The sequence below is a fragment of the Notechis scutatus genome, chromosome 3 (genome assembly GCF_049901735.1).
Source record: "Notechis scutatus isolate UNSWTSFEM ecotype Mainland chromosome 3, rNotScu1.2, whole genome shotgun sequence".
In the NCBI taxonomy this organism is placed as follows: Eukaryota; Metazoa; Chordata; class Lepidosauria; order Squamata; family Elapidae; genus Notechis; species Notechis scutatus.
This window is the reverse complement of record NC_142011.1, coordinates 65,039,253-65,064,524: the sequence shown is the minus strand read 5'-3', so window position 1 is coordinate 65,064,524 and position 25,272 is coordinate 65,039,253. Positions and strand designations below refer to the sequence as shown.

Sequence of the window (25,272 nt, the reverse complement as noted above, 5' to 3'; positions counted from 1 at the left end):
AAAATTTGGATGCTTGGCAACTTGCATGTATTTATGACGGTTGCAGTGTCCCAGAGTTTTGTGATCACCTTTTGTAACCTTCTGACAAGCAAAGTCAGTGGGGAAGAAAGATTCACTTAACAGCCGTGTTACTAATTTAACAACTGCAGGGGTTCACTTAACAACTGTGATAAGATCGTAAAATGGAGGGAAGCTCGCTTAGCAATGAAAATTTTGAGCTCAGTTGGGATGATAACAGAATTATTGTTTTCCCCACCACTACTTGCAACACACATATCAAGGATTCTCCCATCCAAACAAAATGCAGAATCAAACACAAACCTGGGAATTAATAATCAGTTTGGAAAAAACAGTGAGCAAGAAATCATACCTGCCCTGTTGCATTATTCATCTTAAATTATACACTGCTCTGTCCCAGATCTATGTTCTGGAACAGGAGTCTCTAAACTTGACAACTTTAAGACTCGTGGACTTCAACTCCCAGAATTCCTCAGCCAGCATGACTGGCTGGGGAATTCTGGGAGTTGAAATCCGTAAGTCTTAAAAGTTGCCAAGTTTGGAGATCCCTGTTCTGGAACATAGCTATAGGCAAGCTGGAGACTTTAAATTACACATGACTTCAAAGTTTCCAGTCCCTTGTATATTTTTCTAAATGATGGTACTTAATGGAGCTGAAGCACAAAATTATTAATTACATTATGTTAATTTTATTATTCATACATGAACAGCTGTATTTATTAATTTAATTTTAAATGTAAATGAAATGAAATGAAGTTTAGTTTTTGTCTGGTCCCACCCTCTATGTTTTGAATTATTCTCCTCCTCGCCAGAGGTGATTCTCAGGCTCCAAACTGATCATAATGCCTGGAGATCCTAGATCAGAGGTCTCCAAACTTGGCAACTTTAAGACTTGTGGACTTCAACTCCCAGAATTCTCCAGCCAGCTATGCTGGCTGGAGAATTCTGGGAGTTGAAGTCCACAAGTCTTAAAGTTGCCAAGTTTGGGAACTCCTGTCCTAGATAGATGATATGGAGAAAGACCTCTGCTTAGCTTTCGAGCCAACTGGTTATGAAATGCATAATAGAGTTTCAGCTTGCAGCATGAACTATTAACCCGTTTTACTTATAACTATGGTTTATTCAGAATGCCTGATTTCCATTCTTTCCTTTGGTTGGTTTTCAGCCTTGCTAACTATCGACCACTGGAATTGATTTCCACTTTAGGTGATTCACTGAACAAATGATGAATACGAAGCAGCAAGTTGACTAAGGAAGAAGAGGCATTTAATCTGGCTCCTCCTTTTGCAGGCATCATGTGAATCAGCAGCTAAACCAGAAATACTGGTGTAAAAAAAAAAAAAAAAAGAGGGTGGAGAATTCAGAAAGGTAAACAAATCTGAAAGACGGAGAGAAAGAAAGGAAATCCTGGAAAGCTGCTGATTGAAGACTCCTGGACTGGTCAGAAGCCTTTCCAGCAGGGAAAATGGAAGAAACCACCGTGGACATTGACACTCTTATTGATGAGATGGACTACATTCCTGGTCACTTTCATCTAGATATGAATTTAAATTTTGAAACATCTGCACCAATCAGCTTCCAAGGGAGAGACTTGAAGCTGAAACGAGAAAGTCTACTTTACGAGTTGGAGTTTGAAACTGGCTCACAGCAATATGCCATTCAAAACCTTCTCGGGGTATTTTCCTTTTACCTGGAGGAAGTGGAGCAAGCCAAGGAGATTTTTCTGCATATCACTCAAGAACAGCCTGAGAACTTAAACGCTTGGGCCAACCTGGCCTACATTTATGACAGGCTGAGCCAGGAGCAAGACGAGGTTGAATGCACTGAGCAGCTCTCCAACTTAATGGGTTTGGATTCAGAAGACAAGCTGCAGGGGAATCACCAGGACAGGGCAGCTCGTTGCCTGGCTGAACAGGGCTATGCTTATGCCTTTGATATCAGGCTAACAAACGAAGAGGAGAAGATGGAGAAACTGACTGTAGGTCTCACTCTCTACAGCAAGGCTCTGGCTTATGGAAAGCAGGTAAATAAGTTATCACGTATCTTTGTGTCCTTTGTATTTAGTGGGAGACTGGAATTCTATCACATACAGGTAGTCCTTGACTTACATTTTGTGACTGTTCAAAGTTACAGCGGCACTGAAAAAAAGCACCGTCTTTCATACTTACAACCTTTTCAGCATCCTCATGGTTTACGTGGTTTACATTCAGATGCTTGATATTAGGCTCATATTTATGATGTCGTGATACCCTTTTGCAACCTTCTTCCTTAACAAATGTCTCACTTTGCAACGGAAACTTTGGGTTCAGTTGTGGTTTTAAGTCGAGGACTACTGGTACGCTGAATAAAACTCAAGCTGGTGCCAAACACTAAGAGCTAAGAGTGGGAGGAATTTTGCAGGAGACAAAGTGGATTCTTAAAGCATTCTGTGATCCGGATGACATGGTACCCGGAGAAAATTCCTAATAGCCTTCCTCAGGGTAATTTCTCTAAATATGTTGGACTCTATTGATATCCCTAGACACCATGAATATTTGACCATGCTGGAAGAGACCAACACAAGTAAAGGTCACCATGTTGGGGAAAAGGCTGGTCTTATAAGATGACCTTTCACCAGCATCAAGAAAAAGCTCTTTGCTATTGCCGTCTCTGGCTAAAAGTTATTAGATCAGGCGGTACATCTACAATTATGCTTACTACACTAAATACAACATTTAGGCTTTTTCCATTATAAGCCATATCTTTTCTTTGAGCCAGAACTGTTGTGATCACCCTAGTAAAATTCCTAGTCCTGCATGAGGAAGTGAAAATGGCAGTGCCAGTGGGTAATAATGAGAACATGATTTTTTGACAGAATCATAATTTTATCTGTTCTTCTGTTAAGGTTCTTCTGTGTAAGTCTGTTCTTCTGTGTGAGGAACCTAGCCATTGTGGCTTATAAAGTAGAGTTGATTAGTGTTTTCTGCACAGTCTACAATAATTTAATCATGAAATCATGTTGTAGCAAATTTTGATCATACATGAGTTAAACAGACAAAATAAATAAGCCTTAGGACTCTGTAACTAATTTCTTCATGGTTGGCTGGAGCATTTTATAGGCACTTTTCTTATGGCTATAAGAAATATCCAGAAATAATCAGGGCAGGAAGGATTTAGGTTAATAGGTTAAAACATTTGAAATTGAATGTCAAGGGCATTTCTGAATAGCCCTGAACAATATTAACTTTCAGTTTTCTAATTAGTATCTTCATTGTTCTGGTTACACAGCCAGCCAGATTTTTAGACTGGATTTTGCATTTTTATCTACCTCTCAAGTCTTTCCTGAGGATCTGGGATAGGCAGATGTTGAGGTTTCATGATATATTATTATTGTGGTTTGGTCACACAGTCAGCCAGAAGTTTAGATTTGATGTGGACTTTTTCTCCACCTGTCAAGTCTTTCCCAAGGATCTGGGATAGGTAGTTGCTGTTTGCTATTTTTGTCACTCTTATTTTCTTGATTTAAGACTGTCCTGAAGTTATTTCCTTCTGAATGCTCAATTTATGCTCCCAGCTCCTAAGAGCCACAACACAAGACAGGAGGCTAAGCTGTAACTATTTGTTATAGCACAATATTTACACTAAAGGGATGGTCTATGTTTAATTTTATACCATTGTACAGGATCCAAAGTTCTTAGGCAGTGGAGAAAACAGACAGAATGGCATCAAAATAACCTTCATAAATATATTTTAAAGTGGTTGCCTTACAGACATATACAATAAAAATATAGTTCTTTACCCTGAGTTTTCCTGCAATATGAAAACTAATTTTTTGATTTGCTGTATTTGTGATCTTTTGAACTATATCACCTATATAAAAATTGTTAGTGAAGTAACCCTAGGATTTATAATCAATTACCAATTACGTTGTTTATTAAAGATGACACATTTGTATAAACTGGCATAGTCTCCAAGAAAAGGATGTTTTCTCAATGAAGATTATTCATCTGACTGATTTTACTGAATTTGTTAACTACATATAGGCATGAGAATATTCAGCCACAAGAAAGGATCTGACTTTGCCTATGGTATAAACCAGGGGTCTCCAACCTTGACAACTTTACAACTTGTGGACTTTGACTCCCCAAATTCCTCAGCCAATTCTGGGAGTTGAGGTCCACAAGTCGTGAAAGTTCAGGTTTTGTTTCTGTTTTTTCTCTGCCTCTCAATTTTGTTTTGATTTTTTTTTGCAGCATTTAATTTCTACCTGTGTTTTTTAATGTTGCTCCTATAATCCCATTAAATATATACTTTGAATTTTTTTTAATGTCAGTAGATTTACAGGATGGACAAATCATTACTACTCAACATTGAATAGAGCTGATGAACTGGTTTTGGTCTTCATTTTTAGAATTGAATTAATTATAGCAAATGAGATGGACTTTAAGTTTTGTATTATATGGTTTATGGATTAGAGCAAGAACAGGGCTAGCAACTACAATCTTTAATTTCATGAAATAATGTCCTATGACAGGTACTGGGGGAATGTGATCACTCAGCCACCAGTGCCTAATCAAACTCTTTTGTCCTTTCCCCCTCCCTCCCTTCCTCCCAATTTCAGATCCCTTTAGAGGAAAAAAGAAGCTGGTACTTTGCCATGGCTACTCTGCATATCAGGTGAGACAAGGGAAGGAGTCCAGTATAAAAATTCACCATCACTTGTGTCTCCTCGAAGAAAGGATTTCAAAATTAACAACAGGGGGAGAACATTTTGGGACAAAATGGCAGACGTTTCTTGTTCCACTGAAAGCTAGAGCACAAACAGCTGTAGTCCTCAACTTATAACCATTCTTTTAGGGACTGTTCAGCGTTACTAAAAAAGGTACCTATGACCGTTTTTCACACTTAAAAGTATTGCCCATGGTCACGTGGTTAAAAATACAGATGCTTGGCAACTGGCATGTATTTATGACAGTTGCAATGTCCCAGGGTCATGTGATCACATTTTGCAGCCTTCTGACGAGCAAAGACAATGGTTGACTTAACCACTGTGGCTTAGAAAGGTTGTAAAATGGGCCAAAACTCACTTAACCTCTGTCTCACTTAGCAATGTAAATTTTGGGTTCAGTTGTGTTCATCCATATAATGAATACCTGGATGAAATCTGATATTAGCTAAAATATATGCTGTATGGTTTGAATCAGTATTTAGTAACCACTGTGAAAGTAATTTCTTAGATCAGGGGTGTCAAACTGGCAGCCCGCGTGCCGGATGCATCACATGCAGGCCACACCCACCCCAGCTCTGTGAATGTGAAAAAGTCACGAAACGTCACGTGACGGCAACGTGACGCCGCGAATTTGACGCCCATGCCCTAGATGTACTAGTAGAAACAACAAATTACCCAGAGACTTCTTGAAAGTTAGCATGTACATTAAGGCAGTGTTGTTTGTTGGAAAATTGCTGTGGGTAATTTGAACCCAGCACACAGACAGCCAATCTCAATATCCATATCAGACCAAGTACACAACTGGCTTCCATGGCAAGTGATGAGCAATATTGATTTTAAACCAAGGGGTGGAAGTAATGATTTGAATGAGGCAAGGTGGTTTGTCTGAATGCTTTTTATATCTGATTACTTTATACCAACTTACCTCTCTGGGAATACTTTGGCAACTTCCCATTATCAAATTAAAAGAATGAATAAAAAAAATAACAGAGGTGGCTAATTCACAATGATACAACAAATTTCCTCTGGACCACATCATCCTCTAGAAGTATCACAGAAGAGGGTGGAAAGAACGGGATTCAAAGAAGTATTTCCAACATTTGATTTTTTTAAAAAATTAATTATATAGGATTTTTTAAAAAGTATGTTGCCAATCAGTTTAGCAAATCCTGCACGTACACATCTGTATGTATGAATGATATTAGTTCCTCTTTTTTGCTTCAGACTAGATGGGGTGTGGATGAACAAAGGTGAGGATGAGAAGAAGAGACTGACAGCTTTCAACAGAACTCTGGTTTTGCTTCAACAAGTACTGAAGTCATCTAATCTACACTACAGAGGTAGGAGAAATGATTCATTGATCATAGCCTGCAAATGCTATATAGCAAGGATCAAGCCAGGTCAGAACATCGGGATACCACTGCCAGAATGCATGTATTTGCTTGCACACACATATACACGCCCAAAATCTGGTAGCATCTTTTCTGATTAACAATTTGACAAAGCATAAGCTTGTGTGCTGCAACTCACTTGATCATAGCCATAGAGTTTCTCAATTGATGTAGGTTTTTAAATTGAGATAGAGAAGGAGAAGACAGGAAAGACAGATTGGTTGTTGCCATGGACCTGTCATAGTTTCGAGATAATGTCAGCATTCCAGGGAACCTCCATTCCAATCAGTAACTCCGAGACAAGCATAATCTCAGAAGTACCTTTATTAGAATAGCACCTGACACATCTGTGAAATCTCAAAACTAAAAGTTCCCCAGACTTCCCACAATGTCCCAAACTACAATCCATCTCCTTTTCCCTCATCATCGTATCACATGAACCAATCCCAAAGAAAGTTCCTTTTTGTTCCTCCATGAACTAACAAAAGAATTCTATTTTGTCTACTTAGAGCTACTCAATTAAAATCACACACCCCTCCCACTTTCTGAAGCTATGTGGCAGCGATGAATAAGGTTTCCAAAGCTGACAGGACCAATATGGCTCATTTCCTATAATGCTCAAATGCACAAATGCCTATACAAATATACATACACAATTCCATTTTCTTACCAGCTCAATTTCAATCAGTCAATCAATTAGAACAGAGCTGGAAAAAACCTTGGCCGTCTTCTAAACCAACCACCTTCTCAAACAGGAGGAGACCCTCTACCATTTCAGACAAATGACTCCCCAGTCTCTTCTTAAAGACTTCCAGTGATGAAGCACCCACAACCTCTTATGGCAAGCTGTTCCATTAGTTAATTGTTCTCACTGTTAGGAAGTTTCTCCTTAATTCACACGCATTATCAGAAGGGTTACCTCCAGGTTGATTGCAATCACTTCTGCATACTCAGGTGCTTTAGTCTCGATCATGTCATGGATTCGAAAGAGCATTCTGTACTCTTCTACCGTGTTTCTCATATAATAAGGCCGGGTCTTATTTTTTTTTGAGCCCCGAAAAAATGGCTAGGCCGTCTTTTCGGGGATGATTTAATTCCCCCCCCCTTGCATCTTCAGGCGGGCGGTGACGGCTTGGATGTTGACCTCGGCGTTGGTGGGGCACTTCGTATCGGGGTCAACGCAGGCAGCACCATATCCGGGTGTGCAACAAAAGTACTTCCTAACAGCAAGCCCCGCCACCATTCCCCCCCATTTCGCATGTTTTAATATAGGCCTTAATTTGGGGGGAGGGGCTTAATTTCATTTCATGAGTATAAAACATGCTGGGACTTCCTATTGAGGGAGGCCGTATTGTTGGAGAAACAGGGTAGTATTTCTGTTGCTATACCTGGGGTTTTTTTCATTGGGGGAAACGGACAGTCCAGGCATCTATTGATTAGAATAATATATGCAGGCATATAAATATTTTTTTAAATGCAGAGCGATATAAACAGAACAATGAATATGTAAGTACTGTCTGTGGGCATTTACTTATTGCAATTATTTACATAATGTGAGCTGCAACAAATGTAAGCTGATTTCTACTTTCCATCAGCTTTAGATGTTCAGAAGCAGAGAAGGAAAGAAGAATGGTCTAAGGCACAACTCCCATGAGTGAACTCAATTCTTGGTGACTTGATGGACATATCCCTGTCCATCAAGTCACTATCTTGGCAGCATTATATAAGTAGTTTGAAATTATCCTCCAGGCAGGGTACCTTCTCAATTTCACAGTTTAGCCTATAGGTCTATATTGCCCTGATGGTTCCCCATCCAGATATTAACAAGGACTAAACCAGCTTAGGTAGAACGCACCAGCATTTTCTGATGTGGAAAACCCTTTCTATACCTATACCAGTGGTGGCTAATCTTTTTGGGCTCCTGTGCCAAAAATTGTGCACGTGCCAGCACGCACGCACTCATGTGCCAGCACCCAGAATGCAATGTGCACCCTCTCCCCACGGCCCCTGTGCATGCGCATGCAATCCCCACCCCTCTATGCCCTTACCTGCACTGCACCTCACAGCTTATTTTTTTGTGTGAAAAGCCTTGCAGGCCAAATTATAGGCCTGTTTCATCACTTCCGATATTACAGGAAGTGATGAAATGGGCCTATAATTCACCCTGAAAAGCCTTGCAGAGGCTTTTTCCAAGCCTCTGGGACGCCAAAAAAGGCCTCAAACCAATAAAAAAAATCAGCTGTGAGGCGCGCACATGCGCAGTGAGGTAAGTTTGCCTGTGACTCGCATGCCAGCACAAATGGCTCTGTGTGGTACTTGTGATAGGTTTGCCATCACGGACCTATACCAGGGGCTGTCTCCAATTAATAAGTAAAAATTTAAGTTTAAAAATAAGGCAGAAACTTCCCCTTTATTTTTGAGTGGAATGATCTCCTCCTTTTTCTCTAGCCTTAGCCTGGTGCTATCTTGGGATGCTACTAGAAAGGAAATATTCTTTCTCAACTACTCCCCTGGGCATTAATGACTGTGGTTATGCTGGAACCGATCCCCTGGATTGCTTTGGAAAGGTAGGCTGTTATAATTAATCATTACAAAAAGACAAAGATGGGAATGACACCCAGTTTTCCCCCCAAAAAAGTTAAAAACAATATTTCAATAGTACTTGGACTTATATACCGCTTCATAGTGCTTTACAGCCCTCTCTAAGCAATTTACAGAGTCAGCATATTGCCCCCAACAATTGACCTCAAAAGGCTGAGTCAACCTTGACTCTATCAGGATGGAACTCCTGGCAGTGGGCAGAGTTAGCCTGCAATACTGCATTCTAACCACTGTGTCACCATGTCTCATAATATATCAATGCTTCTTTGTTTAATGTTCTTCCTACTGCATAACACAGAACTAGGACTATATCTTTCTTCTCCATTTTCCTCTCTTTTAGTTAGATGGTGGGATTCAAAGTTGATTGCTTCTCTCAATATCATGAGAGAGGCATATCCTTCCCTTCCCAATCCTAAATCGAGCACACACACACACACACACACATACTCCTAAACCACATTGCAAGGGGAAGAGGAAATGCATAGCAAGGGAGCTTGCTGATTGGCTAGTTGGAAGCAGGTGCAAAGAATTGTGGTTGTGTTGATAATCTAACCCGAGCTGTGTTCATCCATCTCTATGCTAGCAACCTCAGCCTCCCAGCAGGTTGCATTGGAGAGCACAAGCTCAGCCATTTGCATGAGTATCTGCAGAATGCTGAACAGGAAATTTTGCTGGATCACAATCCCATTCATGCAGTTTTCTTCAAGGGGTGTTGACAATACTTCAAATCTTATTTTTAAGATAGGAAATTTGGGGTATTGATGTGGGGACAAGTTCAGTCCACACAGAAATGTGGGGGCAACACAAACTACACCCCATTCCTTTTTCTACATAGGAAAGAGTAACTTAAAACAAGGATGTGCCCAGAACAAATACTTCAGGACTATAATGAAAAGATGATTTTATTGGTTCCATCTTCACCTTTGTATGCAAGCAAGAGAAGCAAAAAGCTTCTTTCAAGTTTCACAACTACAAAGGAGGAAGAGGAGGGATGTTGCTCATCTGCTTAAATTCTACTGTAATACTAGCTCACTGATATGAGGAATATTCCTAAAGCTTTAATTATTAGCCAAGTCTAAATAATTGAATATGCCTTATCTTTGTGGCGCCACAGAGGTTAGAATGCAGTATTGCAGACTAATTCTGCTGACTGCCAGCAGTTCGATTCTCATCAACTCAAGGTTGACTCAGCCTTCCCTCCTTTCAAGGTCGGTAAAATGAGGGCCCAGATTGTTGGGGGCAATGTGCTGACTCTATAAATTGCTTAGAGAGGGCTGTAAAGCACTGTGAAGCAATATATAGGTCTAAGTGCTATTGCTATTCCATTGCTTTGCTAAATCTTCAGTTCCTTCTAGGGCAGGTGTCAAAGTTATGGTGTCATATTGTTGTCACATGATGTATTGCGACTTTTTCCCCTTCGCTAAACCAGGAGTGGGTATGGCCAGCATGTGATGCATCTGGCCCACAGGCCATGAGTTTGACACCGATGTTCTAAGGAACTAATCAAGTATTTTTTTCCAGCCATGAATTAAAGATAAGGGCATGTCCAAATTGTCATTAAAAATGTCTTGGCAGACAGCTGGGAAGACTTTATATGTCTTGGACTACAAACCCTCTCAGCCCAATCACCTGGCTGATGATTATGGAAGAGGCAATCTAATGCAGCACCCAGGTGGGGGTGATTGTGAAAATGATTGCTGAATTCAACAACTTTCTTGGACATGAAGTCAAAATGAGAAACCGGGCTTTTACAGTAACAACAAAAATTAACATAGTAGATAAATTCTTTCTTTTACTCATTTGCCACCTAACACAAGGGGCCAAAGAGCTCCACCTTTTAACCTTTGTCCAATTATGAATGTAACTGATCATTGTTCATGACAACTGATGATTAATGGAGAAAAATATATTTGCTTTTAAGGCAATAGAGGTTGCTAGAGATAATCCGCCTGTTCTCAACCGCCTGTCAAAAATCTTCCATTTCCTTGGCAAGCTAGAGATGGCAATGGCAGTTTGCAACATGGCTCTGGATGTAATCCCTGATCCAGGACTTAACTGGCAGGCATATTGTATGCGTGCTAAGGTAGGTAACTCATCCTTAAAACAATTTGCTTGGTCACATAGCAAACACTTGGGAATATTTTTGTACAGATGATTAAAGTTAAAGTTTATTTTATTAGTGCAGTCCTACACTAATAAATGATAGGATTTCCAAAGGATCCAATTTCTTTTAAAAATTATTTTATGACACCAAACTGATTGGACACAATTGAACATATATTTTTTTAAGGCAAAAGGTTATATACATTTAGCTGTATACACAACATTATATGACATTGGCATTATAGCAGACAATTTGACCAACACATTGAAAGTTTGAAGGTTTCAAAATCTAGAAACCTCTAGGTTTTCAACCCAAGCCTCCTGCCTTGGTATACAATTGTTAGATAGCTTGCCACCTCTTATTTTCTAGGTGAATGTCTTAGTTGCCATCTTTTCCTTAGGCCAATGTTTCTCAACATTGGCAAATTTAAAATGTGTGGACTTCAACTCCCAGAACCAGTTATGCTTCTGGGGAATTCTGGGAGTTGAAGTCCACACAAGTTTGAAAAGCATTGCCTTAGACAGATCACACACCCCCCTCTGCTCCCTTCTAGGAGGCTCAAAAGCAGAGAAAGGCATATGGGGCCACAATTTCTCTCTTTCAGCAGTTCCCCAAGGTTTTAGCAGTGATCAAACCAAATCAAGTCAACGGAGCGCTATACATTTATCTTTAGATGCTGATTAAACTGTACTTACGGGACGTGGAACGTGTGAAGATAGGCTTGGCTGAAATGCCAGACCAGAGCAACCTTTTGGGGGCCAAAGTTGATCTTGAAAAAGTCATCAAAGTCCACCCCTGCCTGAAAACTTACCTTGATCTTGGCCAGGTAAGTGAAATCATCCATGGCTGTCCATATATTTTCATTGAGTTCACTATTTTCAGGAACTTCCAGATAGAGAACACTAAACTACTTTGGGTATTAAACCAAAGGCTTTGGGTAGCTATTCCATTTGTGTTTTTTTTTCCTGACAAAAAGAGGCAGAAGGATTGATTGAAAGGGAGGTGAGATGTACAGAGAGAAAACAATGATGTAGGAACCCCTTTTAAAAGGCCATCCTTGAAGTCTGATGATGGTAGATTAGAAGCCTAATCAGATAATAAAATGTTATTATTCAGCAAACTACAGTATAGAGCTAAAGACTTGTTTTTGTTTATTTGTTCAAAATTAATTTGCTTCCATTTAAAAAAATATCCGTTCATGGATTTATTAAACTGATACAGCCAATCAAGAATAGCAGTATCCACAGCCACTTAGTATGTCACATCGGATACTCAGATCCTTGCTGAGTGAGGGGGCCCTGTACCACCAAAATGATTCAATGTTGCTTATGTCACTTTGACCGCTCTTCACACACACACACAGAGCACAAAATATTCAAAGTCTGAGAAAAACAGCATAGCTGTAATTTTAAAAATTCAACTTGCAATAATTAAAACCAGCACAAAATAACAGCAATTCAGCATATTTTTAATAGTAAAAAAAAAACAGATTGAAAAGTCCACACTAGTACTGTATTTAAAGCATAGCTGTGTTGATTTAAAAGTTCTACTACCTATAGATATACATACACGTAGACGTACACATACACATATGCATACACTTTACATATACATACAATCCAGTTAAGTTTTGATTTAGATACATATTTCCACCTGATGCTGTGAAGAGTCCTAAGGAAGGTGTTAGGTGAGCCATTCTGGTAGAGGGGTTAACAGCTGGGATGTCCCTCACCTTCATTTATTCTTGGAAAGCCCTCGCAGAAGAACATAAAATTTAGAGATAGTCTTACAAAAAATGACGGATAGTGAGATAAGTCACCCCAAATTCTTAAGGTCTCTTTTGTTTCCTATGTGCTGCTTAATTTTAAAAATTAGGTTTTTTTTTCAATAATAGTACAGTAGTAATAATAGTAAGGGCATTCATTCCCCAAAAGTGACTCCAGATTGCGTTCCAAGGTTAAAACCACTACTGCAGATAACCAAACCCAGCACTGGAGGCCTTGAATACAATCCAGCTCATAAGAATAACCTAACCACATTAACCAGCAGAACTTGCCTAACCACATGGCCCGAGTCTCTATTTAACAGAGATCCAGCAGGATCTGCATGATCCTTGTTCTTTGCCCTGCATAGGAGAACGGAGCTGGAAAGCAGATTAGTGGGATGGGGAGGGAATGGGGATTTTGCAGTAACCTTCTCCCAGGAGTGGGGTGGGAATGGAGATTTTACAGTATCCTTCTCCTGCCACACCCACCAAGCCACTCCCACCAAGCCAAGCCCTGCCCACCAAGCTACGTCCACAGAACCAATAGTAAAAAAATTTGAATTCCACCACTGGTGGTATCATTAAATTCATGATATGTTGACCAAAGAAACAAGAAAAAGAAAAGAAGAGAAACAGTCCTTTTTGTAATAGAAGGAATATACCAGGACTTTCTGCATGCTGATACTTACTCTGATACTTCATCTCTGCAGACTGATGCTAAAGTTGTTAAACTTTGAGATTCAAGATACTCCTCCTTGTAAAATATTTCATGATCGATCATAGCTACAGGGGGAAAAACATTTCTTAAAGCATTGAAGTTTAAAATTGTGGTTTTTCACACCCTGAGGAGTTCTTGATTCTGTAGATAAAAAGATGGTGCTTTTTAAACATGTATGACCTTGGGGGTGTTTTTTGTCCCATTTTTTAAATTTCTAGGTGTATTACTACCTGGGAGTAGATGCTATGCAGGAGCTTTTCCTTGTGGATGAAAACGCCCTCAACAAAGCCCTTATACTCTTTGCTAAAGCCATGGAATTAGACCTGGGAAACGTCTCGCCTGAACTCCAGGTGCTGAAAGGGAAATGCCTTTGGATGAAGAACGAGATGCTGGAAGCTATGGAGTGCTTCAAGCAGGCCATAGAGCTGGACGATGTGGGTTCCACGCACAGAGAGAGCTTCCGGTGCTTAATGGAGCTGCTGCTTACCCTGTATGCTCAGAAGAGGATCAACATGGAGATGCTAATGAAGGAGGTAGAGCTGTGGGTGAAGAAGGCGGAAGAGAAATATCCAAACCAGCAAGTGCAGCAGGAACTTCGACTGGTCTGTCGGCATCACACCAGTGAGGTGCTTGAACTTTCCAAAGCTATGCTGGCTCGAGGGAAGACCGAACTGGTGAAGCTGCTTTTTGAGACCATGAAATGTGATTTTAATCGAGCCAGGCTAAGTGAACGTTCATTCTCTTTTTGACCTGCTGCTATCTCTTCATTTATCTACTACCCTAATAGTTAAACTCTCTTCATTAGGCAGAAAGAAACTATGTGTTTGGGAGCCATAATGCTTTCTACAGACTCAAATACCTAATGTACCTTTGGAGAAACCAGAGTTATGGTGATCTTCAGAAATGGCTGTTCTTTCTCTCTGTGTGTCTTTTTTAAAAAAAAATAATACATTCAAAAATATGGGTGCGTTGAATCTTGTGCATATAGAAGTGCTTGTGCATGATCTTCATTTGCATTGAAGCAAAATTAGTGTACAAGTTTTTAAACCTAAGCAAATTCTTACAGGAGTCAGACAAGATGTCAGAGAAAAGAGGGGAAAGAACAAAGAAATTATGAAAAATAAGTGAAATGTTTAAGCCAGGGAATCTGTACTTTACACAGTGCTGATACTGTACCACAGCCTCCATCTTAAGACTGATTTTGAACGGCAGATGAAAATTGGTTCTTTAGCAATAGGAAAAGCACTTAGACTTATATACTGCTTCACAGCCCACTCTAAGCGGTTTAAAGAGTCAGCATATTGCCCCCAACTATCTGGGTCCTCATTTTATCAACCTCGGAAGGATGAAAGGCTGAGTCAACTTTAAGCTGGTCAGGATCAAACTGCTGGCAGTCAGCAGAATTAGCCTGCAGTACTGCACTGTGCCACCACAGCTGTTTAACATACCTTTAGACAAAAATGTCTGAAGATTTCTGATTTATGCTGCAGTCCCATTTATGCCTCCAAATTGAGCCTGACTTCTAATATCTATGTTGTTTTCCTAACCACATCATAGAAGTGATTGACCTGTCTTCTTCCAAGAGTACTTTTGACTTCCCAGTCTAGCTAATGGCTCCTATATTTCCTAGTGGCCCTTCAGTCTAAGTCCTAAGCAGATCCACCCTGTTTATCTCTTTGGGATCTACTTGAAGCTATTCTAATAGTAATGTAATGAATACCATTGCAGTTTCCATTGTTTAGCAGATTACAGGTCATTGATTTGGAAAAGGAGTTAAAATGTAGAACAGGGATAGAGAATCTGCAGCCCTCATAGAAAGAACTACACTATCCAGTAGCCATACCAGCCAGTATGTCCATAGGTGATGCTAAGAGTTCAGTAACAGCTGAATTGCCACAGCTTCTTATGTTTATTTATTTATTTATTTATTTATTTATTTATTTGATTTGCCAATTGTTTACAAGATAATAAGTGTATACATAGTTGTGAATACATGAAATGGATACATATAAGAAAAATAAAAGAAGAATAAGAGAAACAATAGGACAGGGACGGTAGGCACGTTGGTGCGCTTATGCACGCAGACCTCTTAGGAAAGGGGTGAGGTCAATAGTAGACAGTCTAAGGTTAAAGTTTTGGGGTTTGGGGAAGAAACTACAGAGTCGGGTAGAGTATTCCAGACATTGACCACTCTATTGCTGAAGTCGTATTTCCTGCAATCAAGTTTGGTGCGGTTAACTTTGAGTTTGTATCTATTGTGTGCTCTTGTGTTGTTATGGTTGAAGCTGAAGTATTCATTGACAGGTAGGACATTGCAATGTATGATTTTATATACCATACTTAAATCAGACCGAAGACGGTGTAATTCAAGGTTTTCTAGTTCTAGAATTTCAAGTCTGGTGGCATAAGGTATTCTACAACGAGTAGAGGAGTGGAGAACTCTTCTTGTGAAATATTTCTGGACTTTCTCAATTGTGCTAATATCAGATACGTAATGTGGGTTCCAGACTGATGAACTGTATTCAAGTATTGGTCTAGCAAATGTTTTGTATGCTCTGGTTAGTAGTGTGATATTACCAGAGAAAAAGCTATGTAGGATTAGGTTAACAACTCTTAATGCCTTTTTGGCTATGTAGTTGCAGTCGGCTCTAGCACTTAGATCATTAGAGGTGAGTATTCCAAGGTCCAATTAAGAATCTTGCTCTCTTGATTTGAATGAGATAGCTATTGTTATTCCAAGAAGGGAACAGGTATAGCATTGTGTAGAGAAGACACATTTTGTGCTACCTAGAATTAGATATAAAAAGAAACCTGTTATTTGTTTGATAATTTAGGGACTTTGATGTGCAAGGTTTCTGTTTAGATCTTTAGTGTATGGAATATCTCTTTTGCTTCCGTTTATATTCTATAACATTTGTAATTCATTTTAAAAACTTCATAATTCTCCAGTGACTCCTTCCCCAAGAAAATCAAGCCCAGGCAGCTGGAACTTTTCACCAACTTGTCAGGAAACAGAGAACATAAAACTCCACTATCATATACTTAAATTAGAATGTATTTATTGGAAGAAAATGATGATTGTAAACATTTTAATTTTATTCAAATGGCAAACTAACTTGTGCATGTCAACTCAAAAGAAAATTCTATGATCTAGTATCAGAATATGACAATTGCAGCATAAACTCCATGGATATAAAAATTTCCGGAGCAAAAGATCCCTTGGCTAACACCCTTTCTTGGTCTGACCTGAGGTGAAAAAATTATAACTCATTACACTTTTAAGCTATCTCCATTTAATGTTTAATTATATACAGTACATAAACACAAGTAAGAAATATTTTTCAAATGCAAGCTACACCTACTTGAATATGTAAAACACCCTTCCCCACAGATAATATATGAATCAGCTAATAGAAAAAACTATTATTATCATTATTATTATTATCATCATATCATCATCATTATTACATTTATATGCCATCCCTCTCCCAATAAGGCAATTCTGGGCAACTTACGAAGAATAAGCTATACAGGCATACCAAGACCAAAAGCAGATCCTGAATTATCTCACTCATATCACCTTCATCTTTGTGTGAGTGTATCACTCTCCAAATTAAATTAAATATCCAACAGTAATTCATACAGTATAATTTCCCAAAGCCCTATTCAATTCAAAAAGCAATTTTCAGCTGGAATCAAAGAAATGCTACTATTTGTGTGGGTTTGTGACAAAGAGAATGTGTAGTATGTTGCATGCACACATACATAATTCTTTCTTTGTCAGTTTTATTTATTATATTATTGCATTTGTACTTTATCTTATATCTCGTATATCTTTATCTTATGTACATAATAGGATTCTGGCAAACTATATGTTGGGTTCTGGAAGATCTCCAGAAGACATTGAGTAGGACCCAAACTGCATTACAATATAAGAATATATATGCCTTATATATCTTCACTCCAGCCTCCCTAAATTTGATACCTGTCATTTGTTTTAGACTTCAGTTCCATTGCCTCTGTGATTCTCTCTAATTCCCTGTCCTTTACCAGCAGCCAGCATCCCTTGGGATAATTTTTCACGGCCAAGTCAATGTTCTACCTAACAGTTTTTGAGCTGGCAGGAAACTATTACTATGAAATTTGTTTTTGTCATTGGCAGTACCCACCCTGATATAAACAGGGTATTAGAAACTTGTTTTATCCTTATTTATGCCACTTCAAGAACAAATATGGATGCATTACTCAACGTTCTTGCCCTCTTGTCTCCCCTCCGCCCCCAAAACCACTAGCAGAAAACCTCCCCCAATCTTCTTCTTCCTGTGGTGTGGCAATCGGGAGAAGCAAATTTTCAGACAACGAGGTTGACTGTTTGGCCATCAGCCAAAACTCACTGTAATATAAAAATACTGTATTTTGCACCGCTGCTTCCACAAAAGGGCAGACTCTCTTGGCTCTCCTTATTACTTGACATGATGGCAATGAGAAAATGACGCTTGCAAAAAAAATAAAAATTGCAAAATGTGAATACTTCAGTCTACTAACCCGGTATTTTTTTTAAAAAAAAAATGTTAAAAGGAAAAATGTTAAAAGATAAGCATCTTATGATGGTGTAAAGCAGGGGTCCCCAACCACCGGTCCGCGGACCGGCACCGTCCGTGGAACAAGTCCTACCGGGCGCTGATTTGCTGGCGCCGCCATCTTTTGATGAAAAGTGCTTCCGGTGAGCTTTTCCGGGTAGAAAGCTCACCGGAAGCACTTTTTCATCAAAAGATGAGCGGCGCCAGCTCGGTGAGCTTTTCTGGGTAGAAAGCCATTTCTACCCGAAAAGCTCACGAGCATAAGCGCCGCCATATCTTTGATGAAAAGTGCTTCCGTGAGGTCACCAGAAGCACTTTGCATCAAAAAGATGGCGCGCCAGCTAATGCTGGTACCGGGCCGCGCCAAAAAAAGGTTGGGGATACCGGGCTGCGGCATAAGAAAGGTTGGGGATCACTGGTGTAAAGGGCAAAGGTGGCTTTTCCTGGAATGTTGATGCATCTTATTCAGTGCTTCATTGTCTGGTCCTCTGTGGAATGCCTTGGTCCATTCTTCAGATGTTCCCTAACAAGAGGACTATCAGGATAAAGGTGAGTAAAACGAGCCAATGCAAAAATAGGGAAGATGTTGCGGTAGGCTGAATAATGGAGAGTGCCAGCTTTGTAGAATCCGGTAGCAATGTCACCCTAAGAAAAGGCAAGGAAGAAATGTCCTGACAAGCCTGCTTATGCTTTAGTGCTTTCATATTAAAGATAAAATCCAAAACAAAAGGATGTGATGGTTACTCATACAAAGAACAAACCTTTCATACATTGCCCAGAACTTAGTTGATAAATAAGGTGAATGAATCAGGTCTCTAACTTTTTGGAGTCAAGGCAGGCTTCCTATTAGGCTAGTCAAGACAATCTCCTCAGGCCAACATTTACTTCATCTTGTAATGTGTAACTCGGTCCTCTAAAAAATATTTTGGCATCTCAGAGCAAATATCCAAATTCTGTATGGCGAAACCAGATCTGTGCAAATGAATTCACAGTTGTCACCATCTTTGTCTTACAAGAAAGCTGCTGAGTGAGGGACATGGGAACACACCTTACCTACCAAATCACACTAATCTTTGTCTCGGGCTTACGCAGTGGTGGGATTCAAATAATTTAACAACTGGTTCTCCGCCCGAATGATTTCTCCCAATAACCAGTTTGCCAAACTGCTCAGAAAGTTAACAACTGGTTCTCCCGAAGTGGGGTGAACTGGCTGAATCCCATCTTATGTGCTGTGCTTGTCGGAGTATATTCATTAACTGGCAGAAACATAGTTAACGAAGTCAGCCAAGGGGAGCTGAATTTGGGGCTGAGAGTCTGGGCGTGGCTTAGCTCTCTGCTTTCAATTCTGAAAGAAAAACTAACTTGGTTGCTTGCTGAAACTGATTCTGCTCTGAGCTGCTGCTGCTTGCTGTTTGTGTTATGTTACGTTGCAAGAATCTACTAATGGTATGGTGAACTTAACTAATGATATGTTTATAAAGAAGTTAATGATCCTGCTGAATCAGTCATCTGTGTGTTTTCTGGACTTGAATTTCTGCCGCTAACTCTAACAGTGCTAAGAGGGTGAATGTTTCCATGTTTTCATTTAGATGGATATCTCCCAAGGAAGCTTTTAGTTCAGTGCAAGGGAGAGAACAGCAAACATTGATAGGTTTCCCACTCACCCACCCCTATTGCCATATTACTGTCAATTTTCATGCATTACAGATGTTGCATTAAACCATCAGTGAGGGAACATCTTTCTGGCAGCATTACACCGAAAAGAAAACATGAACCACCTCAGTTTCTTAGTACTTGCATCTGTACATTTGGAAGACCTGATTGGGTCCTGTCCTGTTCTTGTCGGAGGCACTTCCAGTTTGAAAGGATTAGCTGGTGACATCACTGTTGCCTGGGGGACCCTTGCGGGGGGCTCCTTTCATGTCCCCATGAAGCAACAGCACCCATGTTTCAAACACAGGCTTGTTAACCTCCAACCCAGTGTCTTAACCAGGGGTCTCCAAACTTGGCAACTTTAAGACTTGTGGACTTCAACTCCCAGAATTCTCCAGCCAGGTTTGGAGACCTCTGGTCTTAACCGTATGAGCTACTGTGGTCTATCTGATTGGGATAAAACAACAGCTATTCACCCACCTGAGGCCAGTCCCCAATGGCTTGCTGCTTGTCAATCAAAACTTGGACCCCACTTTCTAGAACACGAACATCGGGATACCTGCAAAGCAAATGGAATAATGGTCATTAGTTCTGACAGCAGAGACTCAGTCAGAAAGTCCTATTTGGGTTTCCAGAACAGGAGCTATTTGTATTTTTTTTTTTGCTAAGATAAGTTAGTAAGATCAGGATGAAAATGTTTCCGCCAAAACAACAACCCTTTAGTCTAAAGCTTTGAGTTATAACTCTTTTCTCCACTCTTGGAGACCAGAGATTATACAGAATTTCTAATGTGAGGCCAGTAGCATTCCAACAAAAGAAAAAATTTGAAAAGTTTCATGTATCTTTTGGAAATTGGTTGGCAAATTAAAACATCGAAAAGGATTACTGTCTAGACCAGGGGTCCCCAAACTTGGCCACTCTAAGACTTGTGGACTTCAACTCCCAGACTTCTCCAGCCAGCATAGCATAGAGTTGAAGTCCACAAGTCTTAAAGTGGCCAAGTTTGGAGACCTCTGATCTAGGATCTCCATGCATTATGATCAGTTTGGAGCCTGAGAATCACCCTTGGCGAGGAGGAGCATACTTCAAAATATAGAGGATGGGACCAGACAAAAATTAAACTTCATTTCATTTTATTTAACCTCCAACCCAGTGTATTAACCAGGGGTCTCCAAGCTTGGCGGATGGAGGTGGATGGAGAATTCTGGGAGTTGAAGTTCACAAGTCTTAAAGTGGCCAAGTTTGGAGACCTCTGGCCTAGGCCTCATTTGTGTTCCTTGATATATATTAGCTTTTCCTCCACATCAGCGTTCCCTAAAAGAAACACTGTTAGGTCTTTGCACTTACCTAACAGCCATCAGCCCCAACAGAGCCCACGCAGTTTGGTGGACCTGGGAAATGGTATGCTGAATATATTTGCGAAACTTGTAGGATTCAAATTCTTCTCCCCAACCGCCATCTTTCATTTGTTTGGAGACCAGCCAGGCACAGGCCCTGGTCACTTCGTTGCATGCCAGTCTGAAAAATATGACACATACTAATTTTCTTTTAAAAAATGATACAGTTGATAACAGGGAGTTGGACTACACGACCTCCAAGGTCCCTTCTAATGCTATGATTCTGTGATTTGATCTGTTCCATTATGGGACTGGGTTGCATCCAAGTGAATTTCAAGCAACACAAGGTTTAGGGTATGGATGAAAGGAGAAACTACCAGTGAAAGGACTTATTTTTCTTTATATATAATAAAGAAAGTGGCAGGAAATCAGAAATATGTAACACTCAAAAATTGCTTTATCTTTTGCATGATTATTTCCTATCTCACTGTTTCATACCTTCAAACTTTCACAATATTCCTCTCCAAACTCGGAAACTAAATGAAAGAACAGAATTATAGAATAACATGCTTTTAAAAGTGCTGTTTGTTAAACAATTATTCTTCCTTACCATACCGTTTTGTGCATACCACACCAAAACACGTGTGCTTTTTTTTGTTCATTTATTTGTTTGTATTTGCTGCCTGGTACAGTTATCTCTATTAAAGAGAATCAGATTTTTCTAAAGCTTATAAAAATATGAAATATGGGAAGGGCCATGTGCTACCCAGATTATTTTAGGGAGTTAACACTGAATTTTCAACAAAGCAGAATAAAGTTATGTCCCCTTGTCTCATTCCAAAGTAAAAAAAATTGAGGAGCTATCAGTCAATCACTGACCCTAATTTTCTGCCAGAAAAGTAACTTACTTACCCATTATGGTAAGTGTATCCCAAACACGCAAATGCTTCCAATGCAAACCAGGTGCCATATGTGAAACACACACCCCATCTCCTGCAAGGAAAAGAGATCCATGAACCATTGAAATATATTAAGGTCAATGGTTTTTGAACGAAGTACATATAGTGTGATGGTTCAACTAGTTGGGAGGCTTTTATACCTTTAAACCCACTGTCTCCTACAAAGTCTTCATCAAAAATGGGCCCTGATCCCCTGCTGCAACCCTCCACTTGGTTCAACTTGCACAGCACTAGAACTGAATGTGTTTTTAGTCATTGTGTCTTAACGAAGGATGTTTTTAAATGCCCCTTATGCAAAACACTGGATGAACACAACCTAAAGAGATGCCTTCCTTTTGTGAAAGGAATCATTTTCAAATTTTATCAGCACAGTGCAAACTAAATTCACTGAGTAGCAATGAGAAGCAACTTACCCTAGCCAAGATCCATCTGCTTTCTGTGTATTACGACAATACTGCAGGGCCTTATGGAGAGTATCACTGCAGAGAAAGAAACCAAAGGGTTTGGTTATGATAGAACCGAGAAGCTTCTGGATGGAATTTTAATCAAAGTGGGTCACCAGAAAGAATGGCATTCAGTGATCAAGGCTCTAAAACTTGGATACCAAGGACTGGCTTCTAAACCAGGAGAAGTTTGAGATTCACTTGCTCATTGTTCAAACGTATAGGTAGTCTTCAATTTGCAGCAATTAATTTAGTGACGTTTGAAGTTATAATGGCACTGAAAAAAGTACCTAATGACCACTTTTCACACAGCTACTGCAGCATCCCCCATGGTCATGTGATCAAAATTCAGATGCTTGGCAAAAGTCTCATTTTTGTGACTTTTGCAATGTGTGAGCATACCCGAAGGTTGTACCAAAATGTGTGGGCATTTGAAGATTACTATTGAATATAAAGTAATTGGAAGGTTGTGAAACTTGCTATCTAAACTAGGCAGAATTCCAGGAATATTCCAGAGTTGCCTTGCAGCGAGATGGGTAGCAAACTAATTAATTAATTATTATAAAGAGGGAATTTATATTTTCAAACTATAGTCTTAAAGTAATAGTTCCCTCTTTTCCCTTGAATCTACTCCAGAATAAGTAACAGAATTGCAACTTTGATCTTTTCAGTAATGGGATTTCACTTCTATGTTTTATCTACGTTAAATCATTAGTGAACTATCCAATCTTTAAATCATTTTCTGATGGGGAAGGTATTTGTGTTTTAAATATTTAGGGAGATGTCATTTAATTGCTAACTTTTGGGGCACCCTTGGGCAGTATTAAAGTGTAATCTATTAGTCCTTGAAATGGCAGAAAAGTATAGCGGCACACACAGTTTTGCCTTCATCCCTCATCTCTTTTTGCTTCAATAGTAAGATGTTGCTATCCTTGCTGTTTTAATGAGTGACGAGTTAAGGAAAGTGACTGGTAGATACCGATTAAGAGTTGGAAGGGACCTTGTAGGTCATCTAGTCCAACCCCCTGCCCAAGCAGGAGACCCTACACCATTTCTGACAAATGGCCGTTCAATCTCTTCTTCTTCTTCTTCTTCTTTTTTTTTTTTTTGAAAATTTTATTTGGGTTTTCACAAAAAAAAAACATAATACAAATAAAACATCATTTTTTGAAAATAGCATGGTCCCGGGTTACACTTCTTCATACAGACACAAACTCAATTTCATGCTCACTTTTATGTTCTATTCCATATCTTATTACTGTTTTACATTTTCTACATAGTTTTTCTCCTCTCTTAATTTTCTCAATTTTATTTTAATTATCTCATCTCAATTCAAATCATTATATTTATACTTTTGTCTGTCCTGTTTCAATTTCATATTTTCTTTTCTCATTAAACAAATTTTCTCCTGTAGTTACTAATTGGAGTATGACACCTTTATATCTTTTAATTTTATCCATTCAACTCTTATTTAAGCTTCAATATATACCTTGAAGTTATAACATTCAATATAATACATAACTTCCAGTCGAATTCTGCTTGGTACATTCTTAAAATACACACTATATTCTTAAAAAGTGATTATAAATATATGTAATTAAAACACTCATTCCATTCCAATTTAGTTCTATCATTAATATTCATTAAAATCTTAAAAATTATATTTAATTATACAATTTAAAAAAAAAAAAAAAAAAAAAAAAAAAATAAAAAAAAAAAAAAAAAAAAAAAAAAAAAAAAAAAAAAAAAAAAAAAAAAAAAAAAAAGAAGCCCCCACGGGCCCCACCCACATCTTTAACATTTCTTTTCAATTAAATATTATACTTCCTTGGGAACACTTTATAAGCTTTCCATAATTAATTTTTTCCCCTATTTCTCTTCCCTTATATTTTATAAAACATTAAATAATTAAAATGTTCCCATCCTTTCCTAATTCAATTCTCTCATTCGTTTTATTTCCTTTATTTATTAACAAACATTTCACTAGATTATAATAACTATTTTATCCATCATTTTAATCATACATTGCTTCATATTTTCTAAAATTATTTTTAATATAACAATACTATCTTTACCTTTGCAGAATCCCTTTTTCAATTAATTTTTCACCCATTATCTCTAAATAGGCCCTGTTTCTCCATATCTTGTTTCTGTCCTTTATAACTTCTTTTCCTTTCCTTCTTCCCTCTCTTCTTCTCCCTCCCCTTTTTACCCCCTTGTCTCTCTACTACTAATTCTCTCTTCTGTATTCCCCTCTTCTGTTGCTTTCTTTTAAAAAAAAAAACAAGTTTTATTAATTAATTTATTAATTAATTTTCTATTTCTAATACAATGCTACAATACCATCTTATATACCTTGCAAAATCTTTTTTAAAAAATTATACTTTACCCTTTGTCTCTAAAAAAGATTCCTTTTTTCCCATCTAATTTCAAAACTTTGTGGCTTTTCTCCACCTTTTTCCTTCCTTTCTTCCCCCACCAGACCTTTCTACCCCCCTTCTTCTAGCCTCTGCCTTACTGGCTTCCCTCCTCTGTTGTGTTCCTTTTTCCTTTTGTTTACTATCATTATATTGATTTTGCACCTTATTTTTCCCTTTCTTAAGTGTTTTTTAAATCTTAAGTCCTTCATTTTCCTTCCTTTCCCTCTTCCTTCTTTCTTAGTTAAATTCTGAAATTCATTAAAGATGGCTTCTTCTTCTCCTTCTTCTTCTTCTGCTGCCTCCATCTGTTGTAATGTTTGTTGATAGTTAGCAAGCGCCATTTCTAAAAAAAAGGAAGGCTTCTTTCACACCATCTTTGCCATTTTTTTTTTGTTTGCTCATATTCTTTTCTCAGTTCCTCAGCAGAAAAGCCATTATAAATCTTTTCTTTTCTTTTTTCCTTCTTTCTTCTTGCAACAACCAAGATATTTAAAAAAAATAAAACAATCCCAAAGTCATCAATCAATCCAAGCCAAGGCAAAGTTCTCACTTTCTCTTCCTGGGGTAGTATCAAT

The 25,272-nt window shown here is 38.8% G+C and overlaps 2 protein-coding genes across 2 annotated transcripts in view; one reads left to right on the top strand and one right to left on the bottom strand.

Moving 5' to 3' along the window:
* Positions 1–1,308: 1,308 nt before the first annotated feature.
* Positions 1,309–14,264, top strand: TTC22 (tetratricopeptide repeat domain 22). The gene is made up of 7 exons (XM_026665927.2): positions 1,309–2,041; positions 4,619–4,674; positions 5,951–6,066; positions 8,566–8,684; positions 10,640–10,801; positions 11,496–11,648; positions 13,524–14,264. The coding sequence occupies exons 1-7, from the start codon at positions 1,484–1,486 to the stop codon at positions 14,052–14,054; spliced, it is 1,695 nt and encodes a 564-aa protein (XP_026521712.2). The 5' UTR covers positions 1,309–1,483; the 3' UTR covers positions 14,055–14,264.
* A 4,043-nt stretch (positions 14,265–18,307) lies between these two features.
* LOC113410919 (lanosterol synthase-like) overlaps positions 18,308–25,272 on the bottom strand; it is a 28,002-nt gene continuing 21,037 nt past the window's right edge. Inside the window, exons 18-22 of the mRNA XM_087959974.1 lie at positions 22,248–22,313; positions 21,788–21,868; positions 20,886–21,056; positions 20,019–20,097; positions 18,308–18,530 (exon numbers count right to left, since the gene is read on the bottom strand). Coding sequence (XP_087816100.1) covers positions 18,351–18,530; positions 20,019–20,097; positions 20,886–21,056; positions 21,788–21,868; positions 22,248–22,313 — 577 coding nt within the window. The 3' untranslated portion in view covers positions 18,308–18,350. The remainder of the gene's footprint in view (positions 18,531–20,018; positions 20,098–20,885; positions 21,057–21,787; positions 21,869–22,247; positions 22,314–25,272) is intronic.

Coding starts and splice junctions, on each gene's coding strand:
- TTC22 (XM_026665927.2), top strand. CDS start 1,484: ATGGAAGAAACCACCGTGGACATTGACACTCTTATTGATGAGATGGAC. Junction 10,802..11,495: donor CATATTGTATGCGTGCTAAG/GTAGGTAACTCA, acceptor ATTTATCTTTAG/ATGCTGATTAAACTGTACTT. Junction 11,649..13,523: donor CTTACCTTGATCTTGGCCAG/GTAAGTGAAATC, acceptor TTAAATTTCTAG/GTGTATTACTACCTGGGAGT.